Raw genomic sequence first — 24227 nt, 5'->3', positions numbered from 1 at the left:
CACCAGATATCCTGGTCTATGTCCCTGGTGTGCATCAAAAGTCTAACTTTAAGGAGGAAAAAAAATGAAATCTCTTGCCCATTCATATTCTATAAAAACCCCATACTGTTATAAAAAAATATTAGAACACCTTAGCAGAATTTGTTCCACAGAACCACAAAAATCACTACCTTTTGCTCCTGTAGCTTTGTACAAATTGATCTGTTATTACATGGACATTATGCTTTAATCTAATAAGTCTTATCTAATTCAAATAAAAATTTAGAATTATATCACTGATAAATTAAGTGACTAATTTTTTAATTTACAAAAATGTTTACATGTTCACACAATTTCTGAGAGACTTATGTTACATAAAGTGAAATACACTAACTTTACTTCATTCCTTCAAAGTCATAACACAAACCTATTTTATTCCCAGCCTATTGACGTTTGGCCACAAATCAAACAAAATTTCTTGAGCTCTGTTAGCAAACAAGGGCAAAAAACTGAATTTTATATTCAAGAAGATGAGAATTACAATCTAGAACACACAACAGCTATTTATCAAAAAATGTATTACTGTCCGTTTACAAATATTTTACCATAGCTCATTATTACTCTGGCATCTGAGCTGAACAATTCTCCAGTGTAAAGGACCATCCAGCACAATGTGAGACATTTAGCATCCTGTTACCTGTTAAATGCCACCGTGCTCCTGTACTTTCTAGTCACTTTGACAATCAAACACAGCCCCATAAATTCTGAACACTTTCCCTAAGGGTGTTTACACAATACCACCCCCACTTGAGAAATCTAGTAGCAGTTTTAAAGCACTCCAACCTTTCCCATCTTAATGAAAATATCTCTCATATAGACTCCCAGATTTCAACGTTAACAATACAAAGTATGTTGAACAGAACTTTAACATTTCTTTTTTATTTTTTTAATATTTTAACTTATTTTTGAGAGAGAGAGAGAGAGAGAGAGAGAGAGAGAGAGGAGACAAGTGGGGGAGGGGCAGAGAAGGGGAGACACAGAATCAGAAGCAGGCTCCAGGCTCTGAGCTGTCAGCACAGAGCCCTACGTGGGGCTCGAGCTTGTGAACAGCGAGATCATGACTTGAGCCGACGTCGGACACTTAACTGACTGAGCCACCCAGTTGCCCCAATTTTAACATTTCTTGATGACAGAAGGTCTTGTTTATGAAGTGACTATTACGTGCTATTGTAATAGAAGGCTCTTAGAAATTAAAGTGTGTTTTATCTTTGGTCCTGTATTAATTGACCCCAAGCTGTTTTATTTGTACATATAACTATTACTTGAAATACATACTGCTCTATATGTACCTTTTCCATTTTATTCTTTTTGGCCAAGGTTATTTCTTCCTAGATTGTCTATTTCTAGCACTCTCCCTGCACTAGAGAATACTTGTTACATGCTACTGACCAAGCTTATTAAATTAAAAGACTGAACTCATAGGTGAAGGTTTGAAGATGGCTCCAGGACTTCCTAAGAATTAAAGTGCATGGGATGGAAACAGATACATTCTAAGAATTTTTTTTTAAACATACTTGTGGTTTTATAACTGTGCTATGACTGAAAACTCCAGAGATCTGACAACTGAATAAATCAGAAATTAGCAAAGCAGTTATTACTAAATCATCAATCTTCAGGGCTAAAGTACACTGCTATATACCACAAAACACTCTAATCAAGTATTGTAATTATTACTAATAATATTTAAGTAACTCACCTGATTTCTTTTAGTCCTTCTCTCTGGATAACTTGAAGAATTTCTTTATGACTCATGGGTGTATTGGGGTATTTTTCTAAGACCTGAGAAACAAGTATATAATAATAAATTATTTCTTATTTTAAGTTCTTATTATAATTATGTGTATAATTATAGTTCTTATTCTTATAACTATGTATTAATTTCATCCAGCACATACATATCCAGGGACTTTTCATCCCTTTAATTTTGGGACGATAAGAAAAATGGAAAATTAATGGAATATAAACAGGTTCTTCTCTCTTAGTCACAAACAATATGTCAAGTCCTGAAACAGAAATGGATCAAAAAAGATTAAGATTAATAACTAAATTATTTATTAGTAGTGTTTAGTATAAAATTATGTACTTTCTGCCTCCACCCCCATGTCACATGCCTAACTGTGGATCTACTATAGGTAGTTTGAGATTATCATCTTTACATTCCCAGCAAAGCTGAGTATGGCATGAATGCTCAATAAATTCTTAACCAAAACAAATGAACAATACAGTTGTAACAAAATTTCCTGGTTCTGGTAAAAAAGGAGTAAGCATAGTTTATCTCCTGCTGAATATGACTAAAAACCTGGACGGAATGCATGGAGCAGCTATCTGAGGTAGCAATCGGGTTGGAGTACAAAACCACAACTAGAAGTTTTACTAACCCCTAAGTGAGTTTCCTGATTTTATTTGCTCTGGGACCACTCAGTCTAAACTCAAAGGCAGTACAAATTCAGAACTGTTCACTAACAGCAGGCAGATATGGCTCTCAAGAGAATTCTTCTCTTTTTTGATCTGAGGATCAGTAAAGGGGTCCCCTAGGGAGAGGCGGTTTTCTGAGGTTTCCCCCCTTTCTCTTGACCTATGCCCCCAGACAAGCCAAGACAGCATCCTTGGCAGTGGTGATACCAGCAATGGTTGAACAGGGACTGAAAACTCCAACAAAACAGAACCCTTCTAATCCCCTAGGTGTGAAGGGAATCCACATGGCTTATATTCTTTCTCTGTCATCCTATTGTTTGCCATCAAAGGCAGATGCAGTTGTGGAATATACAGCAAAACAGAGAAATGAAAGCCTCAGCTGTCCAGCCATAGGACAAGGAAGAAGGGTCTGTAGGAGCCAGAAAGTTATCAGGGAGAAAGTTATTGCAAAGACAAAGGAGCCAAGAAAATGATACCACAAAGTTCCATAAACACTCCTGGGGTCACTCCAGAGCTATGCATGTGTGTGTCTGACCCTAATCATAGTATCAGGTTCCCAAATTACCCAGTAAGTGGTACACATGCAGAACAGATCAGAACAACTCTGCAAAGGCTTTGAAAACTAAATATTGGAATTGTAGTGCACAAAAGGTAGGTGGAAACTTGTGATCTGAACCTAACAAAGTCAAATAAATACCTACTTTAAAACTCATCCCCCCCCCCCGCAAAATTATTCTCCACTGGATTTAAATAAGACATACAATATGATAACATAACATTAAAATGTCTATATACAATCCAACATCACTTGACAACTGAACAACTAGGAAACTCTCAAGAACTCACAAGGGAAAAGACAACCTACACACAATAAATCCAAGATAACAAAGACATTGGAATTATCAAAGACTTTAAAGCAATTATTATAACCATGCTTCAAGTCAGGAAGAGGGGGGTGCCTGGGTGGCTCAGTTGGTTAAGCATCCAACTTTGGCTCAGGTCATGATCTTGCAGTTCTTGGGTTCGAGCCCCACATCAGCCCTATGCTGACAGTTCGGAGCCTGGAGTCTGGAGCCTGCTTTGGATTCTGTCTCCCTCTCTCTCTGCCCCTACCCTGCTCACACACTTTCTCGAAAACAAATAAACATTAAAAAAAAAAAAAGTCAGGAAGCGGGCCACCTAGCTGGCTTAGTCGGTGGAGCATGCAACTCTTGATCTCAGGGTTGTGAGCTGGAGCTCTATCCACAGGGTGTAGAGACTACTCAAAAATAAAATCTTAAAAAAAAAAAAAAAAAAGTCAACAAGAATATTCTTGAAAGAAACAGACAAGAATATTCTTGAAAGAAACAGTGTCAGCAGAGAAATAAGGTGTGTGTGTGTGTGTGTGTGTGTGTGTGTGTGTGTGTGTGACTGTGTGAAACAAAATAAAATTTTAGGACTAAAAAATACAATAACCAAAATAAAACCCAAAATTCCCTGGAGGCACTCAACTGCAGAATGGAGATAATGAAGAAAAGAGTCAGTGAATTTGAAGCTAAAGCAATAGAAATTATCCAATCTGATGAATAGACAGAAAAATGGTAGAAAAAATAAATGAACAGGGTTAATGGGAAAGAATCACAAAGTGTAACATTCATGTTATCAGAATCCCAAAAAGAGATGAGAAAGAGTGCAAAAACCGTATCTGAAGAAATAGCAGCAGAAAACTCCCCAAATTTGGTTAAAGATATACACTTACAATTTCAGCAAGGTCAATGAATCTCAAACAACATAAATTCAAAGAAACCCATACCAAACGCTAAAACAACAAAATAAATTTGAAAGCAACCCAGGTAAAACAACCATTTATTGAGGAGAACAATTCCAGTGACTGTACGTTTCTCATCAGAAACCATGGAAAGTAGAAATAGTGAAAAAAACATTGTAAAGTACTGTAAGAAAAGGGCTCTCAATTCAAAATTCCTATCCAGCAAAAACGCCCCTTAAGAATAAAAGGGAAAGGGGGCACCTGGTTGGCTCAGTGGGTAGAGCATCTGACTTTTGATCTCGGGGTCATGAGTTCAAGCCCCATATTAGTATAGACATGACTTTGGTTGGCTCAGTGGGTAGAGCATCTGACTTTTGATCTCGGGGTCATGAGTTCAAGCCCCATATTAGTATAGACATGACTTTTTTAAAAAATGGGAACAAAGGGGGTACCTGGGTGGCTCAGTCAGTTAAGCATCCAACTTCACCTCAGGTCATGATCTCATAGTCTGTGAGTTCAAGTCCCATATTGGGTTCTGTGCTAACAGCTCAGAGCCTGGAGCCGACTTTGGATTCCATGTCTCTCAATCTCTCTCTCTCTCTCTCTCTCTCTCTCTCTCTCTCTCTCTCTGACCCTTCCCCACTCACACTCGGTCTCTCAAAAATGAATATAAATGCTGAAAATGAAAAAAAAAAAAAGAATGAAGGGGAAATCTAAACATTCCCAGATGAAGGAAAACTAAGTGTCTGCCACTACCTCACTAGGCTTAAAATGATTTATTTTAAAAAATAAATTAAAAATTTTTAAATAAATAAATAAAATGACTCCCTTTAAGTCAATTCTGGTTTCCTCTTTTTTTAGATCCAAAGTTTAAGCAGAACTCTTATACCTAAATCATTTTCCATTCTCACTGTTAAAGAAATAAAGAACTAGGGGCACATGGGTGGCTCAGTAGGTTAAGTATCTGACTTCAACTCAGGTCATGATCTCACAGTTCATGGGTTTGAGCCCTGCATCAGGTTCTGTGCTGACAGCTCAGAGCCTGGAGCCTACTTCAGATTCTATGTCTCCCTCTCTCTCCACCCCTCCCCTGCTGACACTCTGTCTCTCAAAAATGAATAAATGTTTAAAAATTTTTTTAATAAAATTAAAAAAAAATAAAGAACTCTTGGCAATTAAAAGATGCCAATGAAAGCTAAAATGAACCAGTTCTCTATACTATACTACCAAAAGAATATTATTTAGTACAGCAAGTCAATAATAACAGATACAGGACTTGTATAATAGAAATCATTAAAGTCAGATACCCTAGATCAGCCATTAAGGTATCACAATGTGGTATCACCTACCACCACCTATGAAGAAAATACAAATAAGTGCTATACATTCTCTCAGTTAAATTTCACAGCAACTTTAAAAGGAAAACATTAATATCCCCATTCAAAAAGTGGGATAACTAGGGGCGCCTGGGTGGCTCAGTCGGTTAAGCGTCCGACTTTCAGCTCAGGTCACGATCTCGCCGTCTGTGAGTTCGAGCCCCGCGTCGGGCTCTGGGCTGATGGCTCGGAGCCTGGAGCCTGCTTCCAATTCTGTGTCTCCCTCTCTCTCTGCCCCTCCCCCGTTCGTGCTCTGTCTCTCTCTCTGTCTCAAAAATAAATAAACGTTAAAAAAAAAAATTAAAAAAAAAAAAAAGTGGGATAACTAAGGTTCAATAAGTAGATTTCCAAACACAAGACAGCAAGGGTAAGTGGTAGCCAGAATTGAAACTCAAGTCTATCTTGCATCACTACAGCACACTGTGTCCTGTGTCTACATCCATTTTCTCATTTGCTTAATCATAAAATCCAACAAACACACCTCCCTTTATCATCTTCCTTGATCTCTCTGCTACATCTGACAGTGTTAATAACCGTTCTTTTCTTAGACATGGCTCTCTCTAGACTTTTTTTCTAAAACCCTTCTTCTTAGTCTTCTTCACAGATGTCTTTTTCTATGCCCACCCTTAAATAATTTATAAGCATCAATCTGCAGCTTTTGCTGCTCATTCCACCAACTCTCCCTGAGTAACATCATCCATCCCCAAGTCTTCACCAAGCACCCGTATTTTGATAAAAGAAAAAGCAGCACAGTCTGTACATAACTACCTTTTATTTTTTTTAATCTTTTTTTAATGTTTGTTTATTTCTGAGACAGAGAAAGACAGAGCATGAGTGGGGGAGGGGCAGAGAGAGAGGGAGACACAGAATCAGAAGCAGGCTCCAGGCTCTGGACTGTCAGCACAGAGCCCGATGCGGGGCTCGAATTCACAAACAGTGAGATCATGACCTGAGCTGAAGTCGGTCACTCAACCGACTGAGCCACTCAGGCGCCCCCGTAACTACCTTTTAAACATCAACCTTAGATGCTTCAGAAACATCTCAAACTTAGCATGTCCAAAATTTCACTTATTATCCTTGTCCAAATTAAGGCCCATATAGAAAACTGAGCCTTTATTTATTGTCTATATATTAAAATGTATACAATTACTGAAAATGAAAAAAAAAATATACCATGGACATGGACAAATAATTCATAAAAGAGCTAATACAATAGGATAGCAATCATATGAAAAAGCATTTACATACTGAAATATTTACAGATGAAATTATATGATGTCTGGAATTTGATTCAAAATTATACAGAGGAAATTAGGACAGAGGCTTAAATATAGCAAGATTGGCTATAAGTTGGTAATTATAAGAGCTACACAATGGGTACAAAGATATTCATTATATTATTGTCAACTTTTGTGTACACATTCAATATCCCATAATAAAATTTATGAAAAATAAAAGAACCAGAACGTTTGACTTTACCAACAATCAAATATAAAACTCATATTCTCTAATGTTTTTCCCCCGCTAATTTAGACAGCAAAAACATGGCAATAAGTAAACACCATGAAATGAGTATGTACACATAATCCAGTACTACTGAGATAGAAGAAAATATTCATTATGTTACTCACTAAAAAATTTAAAGGCTACTTATCCAATAACAGGACACCAAGGAATCTGGCATTATCTATACCACTGAATATTATACAGCCATAAATGAAAAGGGAACATGACTTGGATATGGAGGCCTCCTCTCTAAGCCTCCCTCAAAACTAGATATGGAACTCAAGTTCTAGACACCAGAACGTGATAACAGCAACAACCAGATTTTCAAAAAGCCAGAGCACGTCCCACTTTGGCCCTTTCTCTACCCCGAGGCTTTGACAATGGAGGTGACAAGGCATCCTGACCCATACAGGTAAGGCCATTCCCTAAGAATGGCAGACTACTGACTACACCTCCAGACCGCTGCATGAAAGAGAAATACACATCCAATCCATTTAAGGAACTGTTACACACAGCCAAGTCTGTGCCTAACTAATATGACTGACCAATCTATCCACAGGACACGGGACAGCAAGTGACCTTAAAACTTAAATTACATTATTCCTCTGATTTTAACACTTCTTTTAATTAGCTAAAATTGAAATCTGAATTCCTTGATAGAGCTTAAAAAATTCTACATGAAATCCTGTATCTTACTCTTCTTACATTACCTTCTTGCCCTTCTTCAAATATAACAAATTCATTCCTAACTCAGGGCCATTTGCATCTGTCCCACCTCCTGCAATGCTTTCCCCTTTAACTCTCTCCCTTCACTTCTTCAGAGAGATCCTGACCACTCTAAAATACACTCAGACACTCACAAGCAACGCCACCACCTACACACACACACACACACACACACACACACACACACCCGCACATGCAGACACACTTTATTCCCTTAGTCTGATTTTCCCCCAGCTTTAGACATAATTGACAAATAACCTTGTGTACATTTAAAGTATACAATATGGTCAAGTGATATTCTTATATATAGTTAAATGATTACATTAAGCTTTGTTAACTATCACATAGTTATTTGTGCACATGGTAACAATTAAAAGATCTACTTGTAGCAAATTTCACGGTTTTTCTTTTTCTTTTTTTTTTTTTTTTTTTAAAGAGAAAATGCGTGCATGGACAAGCACCCGGGAGGGGCAGAGGGAAAAAGAGAGACAGAATCTTAAGGAAGCTCCATACCCAGTGCTGGGCCCATGGCAGGGCTCAATCTCACAACCGTGAGATCATGACCTGAGCCAAAATCAAGAGTTGGATGTCCAACCAACTAAGCCACGCAGGAGTCCCATATCCTTAGCAAAAAAATACACAATATTGTTTACTACAATCACCATGCTGTACATTAATTAGATCACCAGAATTTATTCTTCTAATTGCTAGTTTGTATCCTTTGACCAACATCTCTCCATTTCCCCTACCCACCCCCAAAGCCTAGAAACCAACAACTTACTGTTTCTGAGATCAATTTTTTTAATCTATCTATCCATCTATCCGTCCATTTTTGAGAGACAGACAGAGAGAACAAGCAGGGTTGGGACAGAGAGAGGGAGGCAGAGAATCCCAAGCAGCCTCCAAACGGTCAGCATAGAGACTGACACAGGGCTCAAACTCATGACCTGAGCCAAAACCAAGAGTCAGATTCTTAACTGACTGAGCCACCCAGGTGCTCTGATAACAACTTTTTTTAGATTCCACATATGGGACCATGCAGTATTTGTCTTTCTCTGACTGTTTCACTTAGCATAAAGCTCACAAGGTTCATCCCTGTCATATACGGCAGATTTCCTTCTTTTTATGGCTGGATAGTATTCCATTGCACACAGTAATTTTTTTTTTTTTTTTTCAGATCTTCTGTATGACACCTAAGTTGTTTCCATGTCTCAGCTACTGTGAATAATGCTGCAATGAACACAGGGGTGCAAATACCTCTCTAAGACAGTATTTCATTTCCTTTGGGTATATACCCAGAAGTGGGATTGCTGGTAGTTCTATTTTTTTTTTAATGTTTATTTATTTTTGACAGAGAGAGACAGAGCATGAGCAGGGGAGGGGCAGAGAGAGATGGGGACACAGAATCTGAAACAGGCTCCAGGCTCTGAGCTATCAGCACAGAACCCGACGCGGGGCTCAAACTCACAAACTGCGAGATCATGACCTGAGCTGAAGTCGGATGCTCAACCGACTGAGCCACCCAGGCGCCCCTGGTAGTTCTATTTTTTAAGGAACATCCATACTGTTTACCATAGTGTCTGTACCAACTGATGTGGCACAAAAAGAGTTTTTATATAGAGATATACACATAAAATATGGTCAAATAAAAACACAAAAGACTGATAAGACTGATATACCTATTAAAACATTAAAACCTGAATTCACACACAAAAAAACTTCCTATGAAGATTATCTTCAGATGGTGCTGCCAAGATAATAAATTTTTTTTACATTTCTCCCTTAATTCACACATATTTATAACTGCCTTATGGTTTATAAACATCACATAGCCATTCTATTTCATTTGATCCTCACAATAATCCAAGAAGGAAAACAGGTTTAGTTATGTCTATTTTACCAGGAAGTTAAGACTCAGAGAAGTTACAAAGCACAGCCTGAACTTAGATGGCAAAACTCTTAATTCCCCAAACTAGAGGATAATATTAACACTTTATACAAAGTGAAGAGTTCAGAGGTGCCTAGGTGGCTCAGTCGGTTGAGCGTCTGGCTCTTGATTTCAGCTCAGATCACGATCCCAAGGTCGTGGGATTGAGACCCACACAGGGTTCCAAGCTGGGCATAGAGCCTGCATAAGATTCTCTCTCCCTCTGCCCTTCTACGGCTCGTGCACATTCTCTCTCTCTCTCTCTCTCTCTCTCTCTCTCTCTCTCTCAAAAACAAAACAAAACAAAGAGTTCAATGATAAAAGAAATACTTATTTTGTTAACTAAAATATGCTGGAATGATACAAACTGCCTCTGCTGAATAGTGGGTAGGTTCTTACCTCTTGAGGCAAAAACAAAAAAACTAACAGGATTACAGAAATGTCACTTACTCTTTTGATTAAGACAGGAATAGGATGTTCAACTGTAAAGATCCAATAGAGACCTTTTTCTCACACGTCTGTTTTGAAACATGACAAAATTAGCTTAATGAAAATGTCAGCCTCTACGTATGTCTGTAAGTAAGTTGATATCTTAAGAAGTGGGTCCCTGGCTTTGTTTTTAGCAATGAGCAAGTACATAAAACTGAAAAACAAGATCCTGGTGGGGCCTGGGGAGATCCTAATATTTTAAAAACTGTGTTTCTCAAATTCTAGTATTAATCAGGCAAAATAAGAGTGTTTCACTAACTTCCAGTGAAATTCATGGTACTCCACAAAGAAATTAATTCCAGGTGCTGAGTTAAATCTATATACAGTCAGATATACCATATGTAAAGTAACAGGGTTTCCCCAATGATAATGCATATTCATTCTAGAATACTTATTCATTTATTTATTTTAGTAATCTCTACACCCAATGCGGGGCTCAAAATTACAACCCCAAGATCAAGAGTCACATGCTCTTCTGACTGAGCCAGCCGGGTATCCCCATTCTAGAAAATTCAGAATAACAACAACAACAAAAAAAAACAGGTTTTATTTAACTGTATGTACAGAGGGCTTCTGCCATGACAGAACAGGACTTAACATGTTGGCATATCCCCTTCCAGGAGTTTTTCAGTAACATTTTACATAGTTGAGATTTCTTCTGCACATATCAGTTTGTACTATTTTAATATTATTAGAAGCCCTTTTTTGCAAATCTTGAGACATTTATTGATATATTTCATAGCAGCATAATACTCCAGTGAACATTATACACACATAAACACTAAATCACTTAATCCATTTCCTATTGTTGCATATTAGAATCACTTAAAGGGGTGCCCAGATGGTTCAGAGCATCTGACTCTTGGTTTCGACTCAGGTCATGATCTCACAGGTTGTGGGACGGAGCCCCACAATGGGCTCTGCAAAGTCAACTTGGAATTCTCTCTCCCTCTCTCTGCCCCTCCCCTGCCAGTACACACACGGTCTCTCTCAAAATAAACAAATTAAAAAATTTTTTAAATCACTTAAAGAAGCACTATTATTATTATCCTTACACACTGGACCAACAAATGCCAAGAATGAGACAGACCCTAATTTTATCCCTGATTCTATCATTTAGAGCTCTGTGACTTTGTAAAGTCAATCTCTGAGCCTCAAATTCATCAGTAAAATGAAAATAAGAACAATATCTATAACTTATGAAAGACCATGTGCGTCAAAGAGAATATTTTATTTTGAGCAGTTTCGTTTAGAACTTGGGGATAGTGGGGTGACTCAGTCAGTTAAGCATTTGACTTTGCCTCAGGTCATGATCTCACATTTCATGAGTTTGAGCCGTGCAACAGGCTCTGTACTTACAGTGTGGAGCCTGCTTCAGATCCTGTCTCCCTCTATCTCAAAAATAAACAAACATGAAAAAAAAAATAGAACTTGGGGATATAGCAATTCTCAATAATGTGTTATTGTGTTTTTTTATTTTTTATTATAACAAATGCCAAGTGTTTCTGATTATTTTTAAAATCTAACAAGTGGAATTGCTGCATAAAGTTATTTTAATATAGTCAAATTGCGATCCGCCAGATGTACGGGAGTTTCACTACACCATTAACCGGCATTTATATCATTTTAAAACTCTTTGGTAACTATTTTAAATATACATATGCTACAATTTTAAAATTTTAGTTACTAATGAGGTTGGATTTGTCATGTCATTAAACATTTATATTTCCTTTGTTGGGTGACCCTGACATAAGGCAACAAGTTACTTGATTTAAATAATAAAAATCAAATTAAAAACTAAAATTTTAGGGGTGCCTGGGTGGTTCAATCAGTTAACATCCAACTCTTGACTTTGGCTCAGGTTGTGATCTCATGTGGGATCGAGCCTCATGTCAGGCTTTGCACTGACAGCACGGAATTTGCTTGGGATTCTCTTTCTCCCTTTCTGCCCCTTTCCCCAGCTCATGCTCTCTCTCAAATATAAACTTAAAAATATAAAAATAAAAAATAAATTATAAAATTTAACAACTACAGGGGCACTCAGCTGGCCCAGTCTTGGGTCTTAGAGTTGTGAGTTCGAGTCCCATGTTAAGCATAGAGCCTACTTACACACACACACACACACACACACACACACACACACAACTTAACAACTACATCACAAAAAGAGACCTGGTTGAACACTACAAATACACTGCTTTTATTCCATAAAAGAAAGGAGAACATTAAATGATTTTGCCAAGTCTACCTAAACAAAATGTATTTCCATCAACAAGTTAAAAGAGTAAAAATACACAACTGATTAACCCAAAGCAGAAAACTACATTAAAAGCATTGTTAAGGGTATAAATGATATTCCATATTTAGTTGTTATTCCAGGCAGATTCAGTTCCAACACAGAACTTCCCCTCAAATAATCCATTTGGTTGCCAGAAGAAAACATACTGCCACTGAAATCTCTGAGGAACTCTGTTGCTACAAGTTCTGCTTGGGAAAAGTGGGAAAATGTAGAGGTTTTTGTAAACCATTCTGAAAAGCACTGGAGTTGATAAAAGAAAAACAGTTTGTACAATTGCTTGCCCTCGTCAAAAACTAGAAGGAGCTTCAGGGCGCCTGGGTGGCTTGGTCGGTTAAGTGTCCGACTTCGACTCAGGTCATGATCTCACAGTCTGTGAGTTCAAGCCCCACGTCGGGCTCTGTGCTGACCGCTCAGAGCCTGGAGCCTGTTTCAGATTCCGTGTCTCCCTCTCTCTCTGCCCCATCCCCACTCATGCTCTGTCTCTCTCTGTCTCAAAAATAAATAAACGTTAAAAAAAAAAAATTAAAAAAAAAAAAAAACTAGAAGGAATTTCTAAGGAAACTGATACAATCATCCCCCTGGCAATTAAAGTTCGTTCTGTTGGGGTGCCTGGGTGGTTCGTCCATTAAGCATCCAACCCTTGGTTTCGGCTCAGGTCATGATTTCCCCAGTTTGTGGGTTCGGGCCCCGTGTCTAGCTCTGCACTGAGGGCATGGAGCCTGCTTGGGATTCTCTCTCTCCCCTCCCTCTCTGCCCCTCCCCCTCTGCCCCTCCCCAACTCACTCTCTTTCTCTCAAAATTAATTAATTAATTTTTTTTTTTTTTTAATCAAAGACCTGGAGCGCTGTACTGACAGCTTATAGCCTGGAGCCTTCTTCGGATTCTGTGCCTCCCTCTCTGTCTCTGTCCCTCCCCTATCTGTGCTCTTTCTCTCTCTCTAAAATAAATTTTTAAAAATTATTAAAAAAAAAAAAAAGACCTAAAAATTTTTATACGCCTTTCTAGTGAGGACTTCCCAGATTTTCTAGATATACTAGTCTTTAATGAAATAAAATAGAAGAAACCAGTTAGTTACAACTGCATAAGGGATATTTACTTTCCTTTAAAAAAAAAAAAAGTTTATCACTAGTTCCTTTAAATATTAGGAACTCAAAATTAATTTTAAATTTAGAAAATTATTTGTGCTAGATTTCTCAATACTTAGAGCCATAAATCACTTAGTTTGGAGAAGAAACGAATGTTTTTCTTGAGGTGCCTGGGTGGCTCAGTTGGTAGAGCGTCCGTCTCTTCAGCTTAGGTCCTGCTCCCAGGGTCTCAGGACCAAGCCCGGCATAGAGCTTTGCACTGAGCATAGAACCTGTGAAAGATTCTCTGCCCCTAGGGGCGCCTGGGAGGCTCAGTCATTAATCATCCGACTTCGGCTCAGGTCATGATCTCATGGTTCATGGGTTCGAGCCCCACGTTGGACTCTGTGCTGACAAGCTCAGAGCCTGGAGCCTGCTTCAGATTCTGTGTCTTTCTTTCTTTCTGCCCCTCCCCCACTTGCACTCCTGTCTCTCTCTCTCAAAAAAAAACATTAAAAACAAATTTTAAGCCTCAAAAAATAACTACAATTCTTTAATACCAAATTATTTAGACATCCCCAATTTTCATGAAAAAAACAAACTTTTTTAAACAGTTAGATTGCTCAAATCAGTATTCAAAGACCCAAACATATCACATTTGGTTAACATACGTCTTAAACTCTCTTCTAATCTATAGATTTCTTCCATTTTTCTTTCAATTTATTTACTGAAGAAACCAGGTAGATTGTGCTATAGTTTCCCACATTTCCATATTTTGTTAATTGTATAGTACTCTGTCCCTCATATTTCCTGAATATTAGAATTAACACCTAGAGACTGGCTCAGATTTGTATTTTATTTTAGCAAAAACACTTCATAGGCAGTGTTGGAGACTTCCTATCACACCACGTCAGAACACAAAATATCTGTGGTCTCTTTTTTTGAAATGACTTCTATAGAGTTTCATATTATAAACTACAAGCTATTTTATACTATAAAGTATTAAAAAGTTTCCCATAAGCATTCCTACCTAATTGTTTTAGTACCCATAATGATCACTACCTAGACTCGTTATTTTATTTAGGTGTCCAAAAATGGTGATAAGTCTATCATTCCTTCTTCATTCATTAGCTAAAATCCTTCCAAAAAGAAATGTTTTCCTCCATCTACTTTTTGGTTACCTGAAAGGCAGAGAATTCATACAGACAAGGGTAAGTGTTTGATTGTATCCTATTTAATAATTTTCAGAGTAATTACCCAACTTTCCTAGTATGCTCCAAAGGGAACCAGTGAAGTTGGGTTGTTTGTTTGAAGCATCATTAGGAATATTATGAATATCCTTTTATGAAATATCATTACAAATTAATATATTTCTGTGATTTAATAACTGTGTTTCCTCACTTGTAAACTGGTTATTCATGACCACTGTCTACTTAGTATATATACCATTTGTATGAGTTCTATTTTCACTCAATATATTAAAACTTTAAAATACTAAAACTTCTGCTGTCACATTTATTGCAAATATTTTTTCCAGTTTATCCTTTATCTTTTCATTACTGCTATTTTTACATGGAGGTTTTTATTAACTCCATGTATTATAACTGGTCTTCTCTTTTTATTTCCTTTTTTTTTTTTTTTTCTGGTACCTTTTTGTTTTCAATGTTTATCCATTTATTTAGAGGAACAGAGACCACATGCATCGGGAGGGGCACAGAGAGAAGTGGGGGGGGGGGGGGGGAGGACAATCCCAAGCATGCTGTGCACCATCAGCATGGAGCCTTATGCAGGGCTCAAACATACGAACTGTGAGATCATGACCTGAGTCGAAATCAAGAGTTGGACACTCAACCAACTGAACCACCTAAGCACCCCTCTTTTGATTTTCTTTAGCACTTCTACATTTTATATCTTCCCTCCCTTAGATAGCTTAATATTTTTCCAACTTTTCATTTACATTTAACTTTTAATTCACTTAATTTTTAATAAAATATGCATTATGCATAGACAGAGAGAGAAAAATGTGCAGATACACTAGATACATTACTATTACAATACTATTACTACATTGTATTACTATTACATTATTTTACCAGAAAGACCATAGTAGTTTTACAAAACATTTAGCTTACGTTAACCACAGGAGGGCAGTGTTTATCAAACAAAAATAGCATTCCTTTGGCATTGTTCATGGAACTACTACAAACACAATTTGTAGAAACTACTTTATGACAATCAGAATAGCTTCTCAGAAGAATTTTTTATTTTATTGTAAGCTCTACACCTAATGTGGGGCTTGAACTCATGACCCCAAGATCAAGAGTTGCATGCTCTACAACTGAGTCAGCCAGGCACCTCTGCTCAGAAGAATTAAAATTAACATCACACTGAATTAAAGCATGATAAAATAAAAATTTTAAAGTGTGCCTGAAACATCTATTTCTTGGGTGCCTGGGTGGCTCAGTCGGTTAAGTGCCCAACTCTTAAGTCTCAGATCATGTTTAACCTCAGGGTTGTGAGTTCAAACCCCATGTTGGGCTCCATGGTGGGCATGGAGCCTACTTTAAAAAAATTAAAACATCTATTTTATAAAAAAGCATCTATTTCTTTATTTGCAGATTCTCACATCCAGCTAATAAGATATTAAAATTACACTTTCTAAGTACCAAGAAAAATCTAGACGGCCCCTAAGATTCAAGTTTAACTCTAGCATAAACAACAGCATTTCAATTATTGATGCACTCATGAGTTCCTTCCAGATATGCATATATGCAGAGCCTGAATTTTGTATAATCTAGGTGATTTTACCTTGCATTTAAAATGTGCAGATAAAAATATGATAATCTTTATAGATTTAAATCAGTGTTATATGGCTTACTTACTAAGCTTCAATTAGTGTTAACTAATCAGTTTCAATTAGTGTAACTAAAGTCATGTAATGAATAAGGTCACCCAGGAAATATGCAGAATGATGTAAGCCTATACTACAAAACCAATATACCACTGTGTAAGAGTCAGAGAAGAAAAACCAGCCAGTAAGTAAGGAGTGGCTAGAGGACTAAGAAGAAAATCAGAAGAACATGGTGCCTCAGAAAAGACAAAACATTCTAAGAACGATGAAGTGGTCAATCATGTCAAAAATTGCCTATAAACTGAGACAACTTCAAAATCCCCTGTATTTAGCAACAAGGAACCCTTTTTTTAATGTTTATTTTTGAGAGAGACAAAAAGGGAGAGAGAGAGCACGTGCGTGCACAAGCAGGGGAGGGGCGGAGAAAGAGGGAGACACAGAATCCAGAGCAGTCTCCAGGCTCCGAGCTATCAGCACAAACACCAACGCAGGGCTCGAACTCATGAAACATGAGGTCATGACCTGAGCCAAAGTCAGACAGTTAACTGACTGAGCCACACAGGTGCCCCAACAAAGAGCTCTTTAATTAGTTTTACAGGTTCAGATTCCACTTAACCAAGAGAGAAGAAATCAAACTTGACAGGGCCTAGCACTGAATGGGAGGTCCAGAAGTGGTGACAGGGAATTAAAACAACTCTTCCTAAAACAGTGAAAGAAATGTGGAGTCAAGGAAAAATTGTGTAGTCAACTGGACTTGAACAAGTTTCACGGAACCAGGAAAAAAGGAAAGAGAAGCATCCCTAGCTATCCAATTCTCCCCACCTCAAATAGACAAATAGATTATTCAGATCAAGTTTGACAAATCCTTCATTACCCAAACTTGTGCTACTTATAATTTGACACTTGAAACAAGATGAGTCAAGAGGATGCGGTATCCCCCACCTAACTAACTATGCAAACACTACGTGAGTTTAGAAGCTAAACAGAAAGTAACAATACATGCAATTTAGAAGGAATAACTAATAGAGCCAAATATCTGAAAAGGAAAGACAGAAAAGGACCTTACCTGGCTGCTTAGCAGTATCTGTTGATCACTAACTCTGTCCTGAGATGCACTCAGCTCAGCTCTGTTACACCAGACTCTCCTTGTTTCCCTCCTACCCTCTCCACCAGTGACTTTTTATTCTCCACAGTATTTTAATAATGATCTCCTTCAGAATTCTCTTAATTTCTAACCTCTTTGCACATTTCCATCCTCTCACGGTTTCAAAAATCAATACGCTCCTACAGCAGCATTCTATATACACCCCCCATAGTTCTTATCACACTGTATTTATTATAACTGCATTTTACATCATCTGTCTTACCCACTGGTACATAAGCTCCATAAGGGCTGAGACCTTCTGTTTTGTTCATATAGTATCCTTAGTGCCTATCATATACTAAGTGTAAAACGTGAGGGCTGACTGGCGGATTAAGGAACACAGACGGTAAGACTGGCTCCATAAAAATTAATTTTTTTTTTAAACAAGAAAGGATGAAAGGTGAATGCAAATGCAAGTAAGTTTGTAGATTCAGGGACAGAAACTTAAATGTAAGAAGCGGCTGAGAATATTTAAATACAAAGAGGCAGGGGTGCCTGGGTGGCTCAGTCTGTTGGGCATCTGACTTCGGCTCAGGTCATGATCTCACAGTTCGTGGGTCCGAGCCCCACATCAGGCTCTGTGCTGACAGCTCGGAGCCTGGAGCCTGCTTTGGATTCTCTGTCTCCCTTCCCTCTCTGTCTTCCCCTCTCCCACTTGTGCTCTGTCTCTCCCTCTCTCTCTCAAAAATAAATAAATATTAATAAAAAAATTTTTGTTAATACAAAGAGGCAGCTGCAGATAGCCAGATAGCTATATGGGCTACATATAGCTACATATATGGGCCCATATAGCTACAGATAGGGGACCACCCAGATAGCTACAGATAGCTATATGGGCTGTCTTCTCAAGCTCACAAGTACAGTTTTACCTAAAAGTCCCTCAATTCTGAACAGCTCTATCAAGTCATTCTGCTCTACATTAGGTTATTTTTATCTGATTATCCAAGAAGTCTGTATGTTATGTACACTCCCTAGTTCAGCCAAAAGAAAGAAAGAAAGAAAGAAAGAAAGAAAGAAAGAAAGAAAGAAAGAAAGAAAGAAAAAAGTTCCCAAAAGCTCATTCTCTCAAAATTCTGATGATTTAATACTTATCTAGAATTTAAGTGCCAGGTACCATTTTAAGTGCTTTACATACATTAGCTCATTTAATCTTTACAATAAACCTACAAGGTAGATGCTAATATGGCATTTTTTTCAGATGTGAAAACTTTGGCACAGGAAAAATAAGTAATTTACCCAAGGTCACATCAGCCAGCAAGTGATGGAGAACAAGACTCTTTGCTCCTAAGCATTATGCTATACTGCCTTCCTCAATCAGTTACACATCCATACCACTTCTAAATTTAATTCTCACTGTAACACACAATCACTAACTGTGTAAGTGCCAAAACCTGGGACTGCAAAGATGAATAAGAAACAAGCCCTGGGACCCCTGAATGGCTCAGTGGGTTGAGCGTCCGTCTGACTCTTGATTGCAGCTCAGGTCATGATCCCAGGGTTGTGGGACTGAGCCCAGAGTCCAGCTCTGCAATGAGCATGGAGCCTGCTTAAAATTCTTTCTCTCTCCCTCTGCCCCTCTCCCCAGATCACACTCGCTCTTTTCAGCGCGCGCTCTCTCTCTCTCTCTCTCTCTCAAAAAAAAAAAAAAAAAAAAAACAAGCAAGCCCAGTTCACAACTAGGGTAGAGAAAGAATGGCAGAAAGGAGAGACAGACAACTATGAGAGAAGAAATACTAAAAGTATATAAAGGACTACAGAGGGGCACCTGGGTGGCTCAGTTGATTAAGTTTCCAACTTCGGCTCAGGTCATGATCTCACAGTCTGAGTTCAAGGCCAGCGTCGGGCTCTGTGCTGACAGCTCAGAGCCTGGAGCCTGCTCCAGATTCCGTGTCTCCCTCTCTCTCTCTTTCTCGCTCTCAAAAATAAATAAACATCATAAAAAAATATATATGGAAGCAAAAGTAAAGAACATTTAATTCTTCCTATAAAAATTATGCAGTATTTCAAATACAGAGGAAACTACAAAATAAAAGAACACTTATGCACTGACTAGGAAACTTTGTCAAATCTGCAAAGGAAAATGAAGGAACTTTTTTTTTTTTTAAAGCGAGAGCATGTATGTGCACAAGAGTTGGGGCGGGGGGGGGGGTGGGGGCGGGAAGCAGAGAGAGAATCTCAAGCAGGCAGGCTCCGGGCTCAGCGAGGAGCCCAACATGGGGCTCAATCCCACGACCCTAGGTTCATGACTTGAGCCAAAATCAAGAGTCAGACACTCAACTGATTGAACCACCCAGGCACCCCGAAGGAGCTTTTTGAAAAGATAGAAATGTTCTATACTTTGACTAGGGTGGTGGTCACATGGATGCATACATTTGTCAAAATGAATTCAGCTATACTTTTAAGATGTATGCATTGTAGTATACAAATATTACACCTCAAAAAAGCTGGCATATACCTCAATAAATTGATTTTTAAAGGAATTAAACCAAAATGAAGGAATACTGGAAAAATACACCACACTCCCTGAAATTCAAGAGTAGGTACAAATTAAGGAAAAAAACAAATTTGAAAATGGGTTAGGGTGGAAATTACGGTTTGTATTAAACTGCACTTATTCACATCTGAGATACTGTCTTAACACCTGAAATGACCAAAATAACAGAAGCAGTGAAAGGATATCCAACAGAAAAAGTTAGGGAAAGAGGGGTGAGAAACAGAAAGGATAAAGTTCTCTGTTTAGCTGGGGTGGGGGGGGGGGGGATTAAATTCTTAGGAGGAAAAAAGATACTGCATCAACTGTAGCCATCAAACAAAAATTAAAAAAGAATGCCAAGAGATGGTAGACAATACATAACAGGCCCTGGCTGTTAGGCAAGTTAGCATTCTAATGGTAGAAACAGACAACAAATATGTAAGAAAAAAAATTTTTTCTTCACATAGTGGTAAGTGCAATACACAAAATAAAACAGGATAATAAGGTTGACAGTGAATGGGAAAAGAGAGAAATCCACTGAGTAATCAGGCCTCAGTGACTACCCAACATTTAAGCTGAGAACTGAGTGACAAGTTGCCAGGCATGGGAATATTTGAGGGCAAAACAAGAGCCATGAAAAGCCATGATAAGTTTTAGTTTATTTAGCCACATGGAAAATAAAATTCAGGAGTGCGTGGGTGGCTCAGTCGGTTAAGCGTCTGACTCTTGATTTCAGCTCAGGTCATGATCTCAAGTTTCATGGGTTTGAGCCCCATGTTAGGCTCTGTGCTGATGGTGCAGAGCCTGCTTGGGATGCTCCCTCTCTCTCTGCCCCTCCCATGCATGATCTCTCTGTCTCTCAAAATAAAAACATAAACTTTAAAAAAAAAAAAAAAGAATATTCAAACTCAATATTTCATCAGGGTGGTTTTACTTAAAAAAGAAAATGGGGCGCCTGGGTGGCGCAGTCGGTTAAGCGTCCGACTTCAGCCAGGTCACGATCTCGCGGTCCGTGAGTTCGAGCCCCGCGTCAGGCTCTGGGCTGACGGCTCGGAGCCTGGAGCCTGTTTCCGATTCTGTGTCTCCCTCTCTCTGCCCCTCCCCCGTTCATGCTCTGTCTCTCTCTGTACCAAAAATAAATTTAAAAAAAAAAAAAAAAAAAAAAAAAAAAAAAGAAAAAAAAAAGAACAGATACCACATTTAAAGAAAACAAAAAATATACAGCGAAAAGTTTCATTCCTTTCCCCGCCTCACCTTCAACCCCTTCATGTACCCCCCCATCTCTTACTCAGACACTCAGTTTCTTATGTAGCCTCCTAACATTAAAGCAATCATGAACAAACACAAATATATTTATCTTCTTTCACTTTTACACACAAAAGGCAGTAAGTCACACACAATACTCAATACATGACCTTTTTAGTTAGTGTATCTTGAAGGACCCTATGTGTATATAGAAAGCAACTATTCCTTTTTATAGTTGCATAATATTCCATTGTATAATTATACTACTATTTACTTAACCATCTCCTAATGATAGATTTGGGAACCGTTTCCCATCTTTTGCATAGTATACAGCAGAAACAGGTGGTGCCCTGTATCACATCCCCTCAGCCCAAGGGGAATTCAGCCACATATGCTGTGGACAGTTCCCACTTACAATGACAGTGTCCCACCTCGTGCTGAGAGTAGCCTATCCCAAGGGTCCATGAGTCTCTCCACTTTTCTGCCTCAGGGCTTTCTCCAAAGCCACGAAAGCCCAAATAGCAGCAAGGCAGCTCACAAATCCAGGGAAGTTAGCAACCTTACCAGAAATCCTAAACCAACTGCCAGGGTGAACAAATGCTCCAGAGACTGTCTTAAACCACTCCATACATATGCAACAGACCCACAAATGAGGAAGTCATAGTGGCAGGGATGAAGGTTATTTATAAGCCCAACAGCATAGAGGCTTCCTCTCATGAAAACTGATAAACCTTAACTACTGTTCCTGCTAAGTGTCCAAAACTTGTCATCAACAAAGGCCTACTCTGAGTCCCTCAAAGAGATGAGCCAGCTAACAAAGGAAAAGGAACAGAATAGGAAACCAATACTGGTAGTACCACTGTCCCAATGTGTTACTATCAAAAAAGAATTTATGTAAAAGGATTCTATGTCTAAGATAAAAAGTAGGTTCTAAATTCTATCAGGGTTGTCACCATCCCTGATAAAAATTTCCAACAAAATGAAGTAAGCTAGGCGTTCCTGGGTGGCTTAGTCAGTTGAATGTCCAACTCTTGATTTCAGCTCTGATCGTGATCCCAGGGTTGTGGGATCGAGCCCCACATCAGGCTCCGCACTGAGGGTGAAGCCTGCTTAGGATTTTCTCTCTCTCTCCCTCTGCTCCTCTCCCCTGATTGTACTCTCTCTCTCTCTCAAATAAAAAAGGGAGAGGGGCGCCTGGGTGGCGCAGTCGGTTAAGCGTCCGACTTCAGCCAGGTCATGATCTCACACTCCGTGAGTTCGAGCCCCGCGTCAGGCTCTGGGCTGATGGCTCGGACCCTGGAGCCTGTTTCTGATTCTGTGTCTCCCTCTCTCTCTGCCCCTCCCCCGTTCATGCTCTGTCTCTCTCTCTCTGTCCCAAAAATAAATTTAAAAAGTTGAAAAAAAAAATTAAAAAAAAAAAGGGAGAAAAAATAAGTTAAAAAAAATGAAGTGAGCTAAGCCATACACTAAAAAAAAATGAAGCTAGTATAGCAACCACTATCCTAATTAGAGTTAAGGTGCCCCTCTCTCTCAATCTTTCCTCTACAATTCTCATGTATGACTGCAAGACAGAGATAAGAGTATATGAATAATAAAATGAGTAAGGTTGATTTCAAAGATATACCAAATTTCAAACTCCAAAACTTCTACTTTATCTCCCAATCACTAGTAAAATGGTTAGAAAAATTGCCTATTAGGAAGCTTCAATAATTACAAAAACCATAAAATGTTCTTTTTGTTGTGATTATAATGCAATAAAATCATAAATTATAAAAAGTAAAATAAGTCCTTAAAACTGTTTTTTATCTCAACCCCAAAAAGTCTTGGACCAACAGGGAAATCACAACTATAATATCCAGAGAAAAGAAGTAAGTGAAAGGTATAATTATGGAAAAGAAGGAAGCAATTTATTATTTTTATTTTTAAAAAAAAAATTTTTTTTAACGTTTATTTATTTTTGAGACAGAGACAGAGCATGAACGGGGGAGGGGCAGAGAGAGAGGGAGACACAGAATCGGAAGCAGGCTCCAGGCTCTGAGCCATTAGCCCAGAGCCCGATGCGGGGCTCGAACTCACAGACCGCGAGATCGTGACCTGAGCTGAAGTCGGACGCTTAACCGACTGAGCCACCCAGGCGCCCCTACAATTTATTATTTTTAAAAGTACTTCTCTTATTCTCTTAAACTACTTGAATTTTTTTTTTTTTTTACCATATTGATTTCAACAATATCTAAGCACCTTCTATACAGCATACGCTTGAACAACATGGGTTCGAACTACACAACTCCACTTACACGCAGACTTTTTTTGGATACATATGGCAGAGTACTGTAGATGTATTTTCTCTCATGATCTTAACGTTTTCTTTTCTCTGGCTTACATTATTATAAGAACACAGTATGTAATGCATGTAACATACAAAATATGTGTTTATCAACTGTTGGTTTATTGGTAAGGCTTCCATCAGTAGTAGGCTATTAAGTAGTTAAGTTTTGGGGGAGTCCAAAGTAATACTCAGATTTTCAACTGCACGGGGAATCAGCACCCCTAACCCATGTTATTCAAGAGTCAACTATAGTTCGATCACATAACAAGGCATCTAAAATATCCAAATTTATACTCTACCATCCTCAATATACTATCTTCACTGGATTAAGTTAATCTAATTCCACTGTCTCAAAAATCATTCTCACGTACACCTTTGGTAATGAATCTTTCCTCATTTAAAATGGCCTTTTCTTCCTAGACCCATATGAAAATTTAACCTTTTTTAGGGGTTCATATCCCTTTGAAAGTCTGATGTTAGCTATGAAAACTCTTCTAAGGAGGAAAAAAAAAAGTTTATGGTTAGTTTCTGTGGGTTACCAGATCCCATGAAGTTTAAGGTACATTTGTGATTTTAACCATTTATGTACCATTCAACATT

At 38.3% G+C, this 24227-nt stretch overlaps 1 protein-coding gene across 5 annotated transcripts in view; it reads right to left on the bottom strand.

Annotated features, from left to right (window-relative positions):
• Positions 1 to 24227, bottom strand: part of ASXL2 (ASXL transcriptional regulator 2) — a 125877-nt gene that overhangs the window by 75330 nt on the left and 26320 nt on the right. For 4 of the 5 annotated variants that reach the window (XM_042982342.1, XM_042982344.1, XM_042982341.1 and 1 more), the window contains one exon: positions 1736 to 1818. In XM_042982342.1, coding sequence (XP_042838276.1) covers positions 1736 to 1791 — 56 coding nt within the window. In that variant the 5' untranslated portion in view covers positions 1792 to 1818. Of the gene's footprint in view, positions 1 to 1735; positions 1819 to 10186; positions 10645 to 24227 lie in introns of those variants that run through there. The other variant, XM_042982343.1, reaches the window with a different exon arrangement.

The sequence above is a fragment of the Panthera tigris genome, chromosome A3, assembly GCF_018350195.1.
Source record: "Panthera tigris isolate Pti1 chromosome A3, P.tigris_Pti1_mat1.1, whole genome shotgun sequence".
In the NCBI taxonomy this organism is placed as follows: domain Eukaryota; kingdom Metazoa; phylum Chordata; class Mammalia; order Carnivora; family Felidae; genus Panthera; species Panthera tigris.
This window is presented reverse-complemented; position numbering and strand designations above follow the sequence as displayed.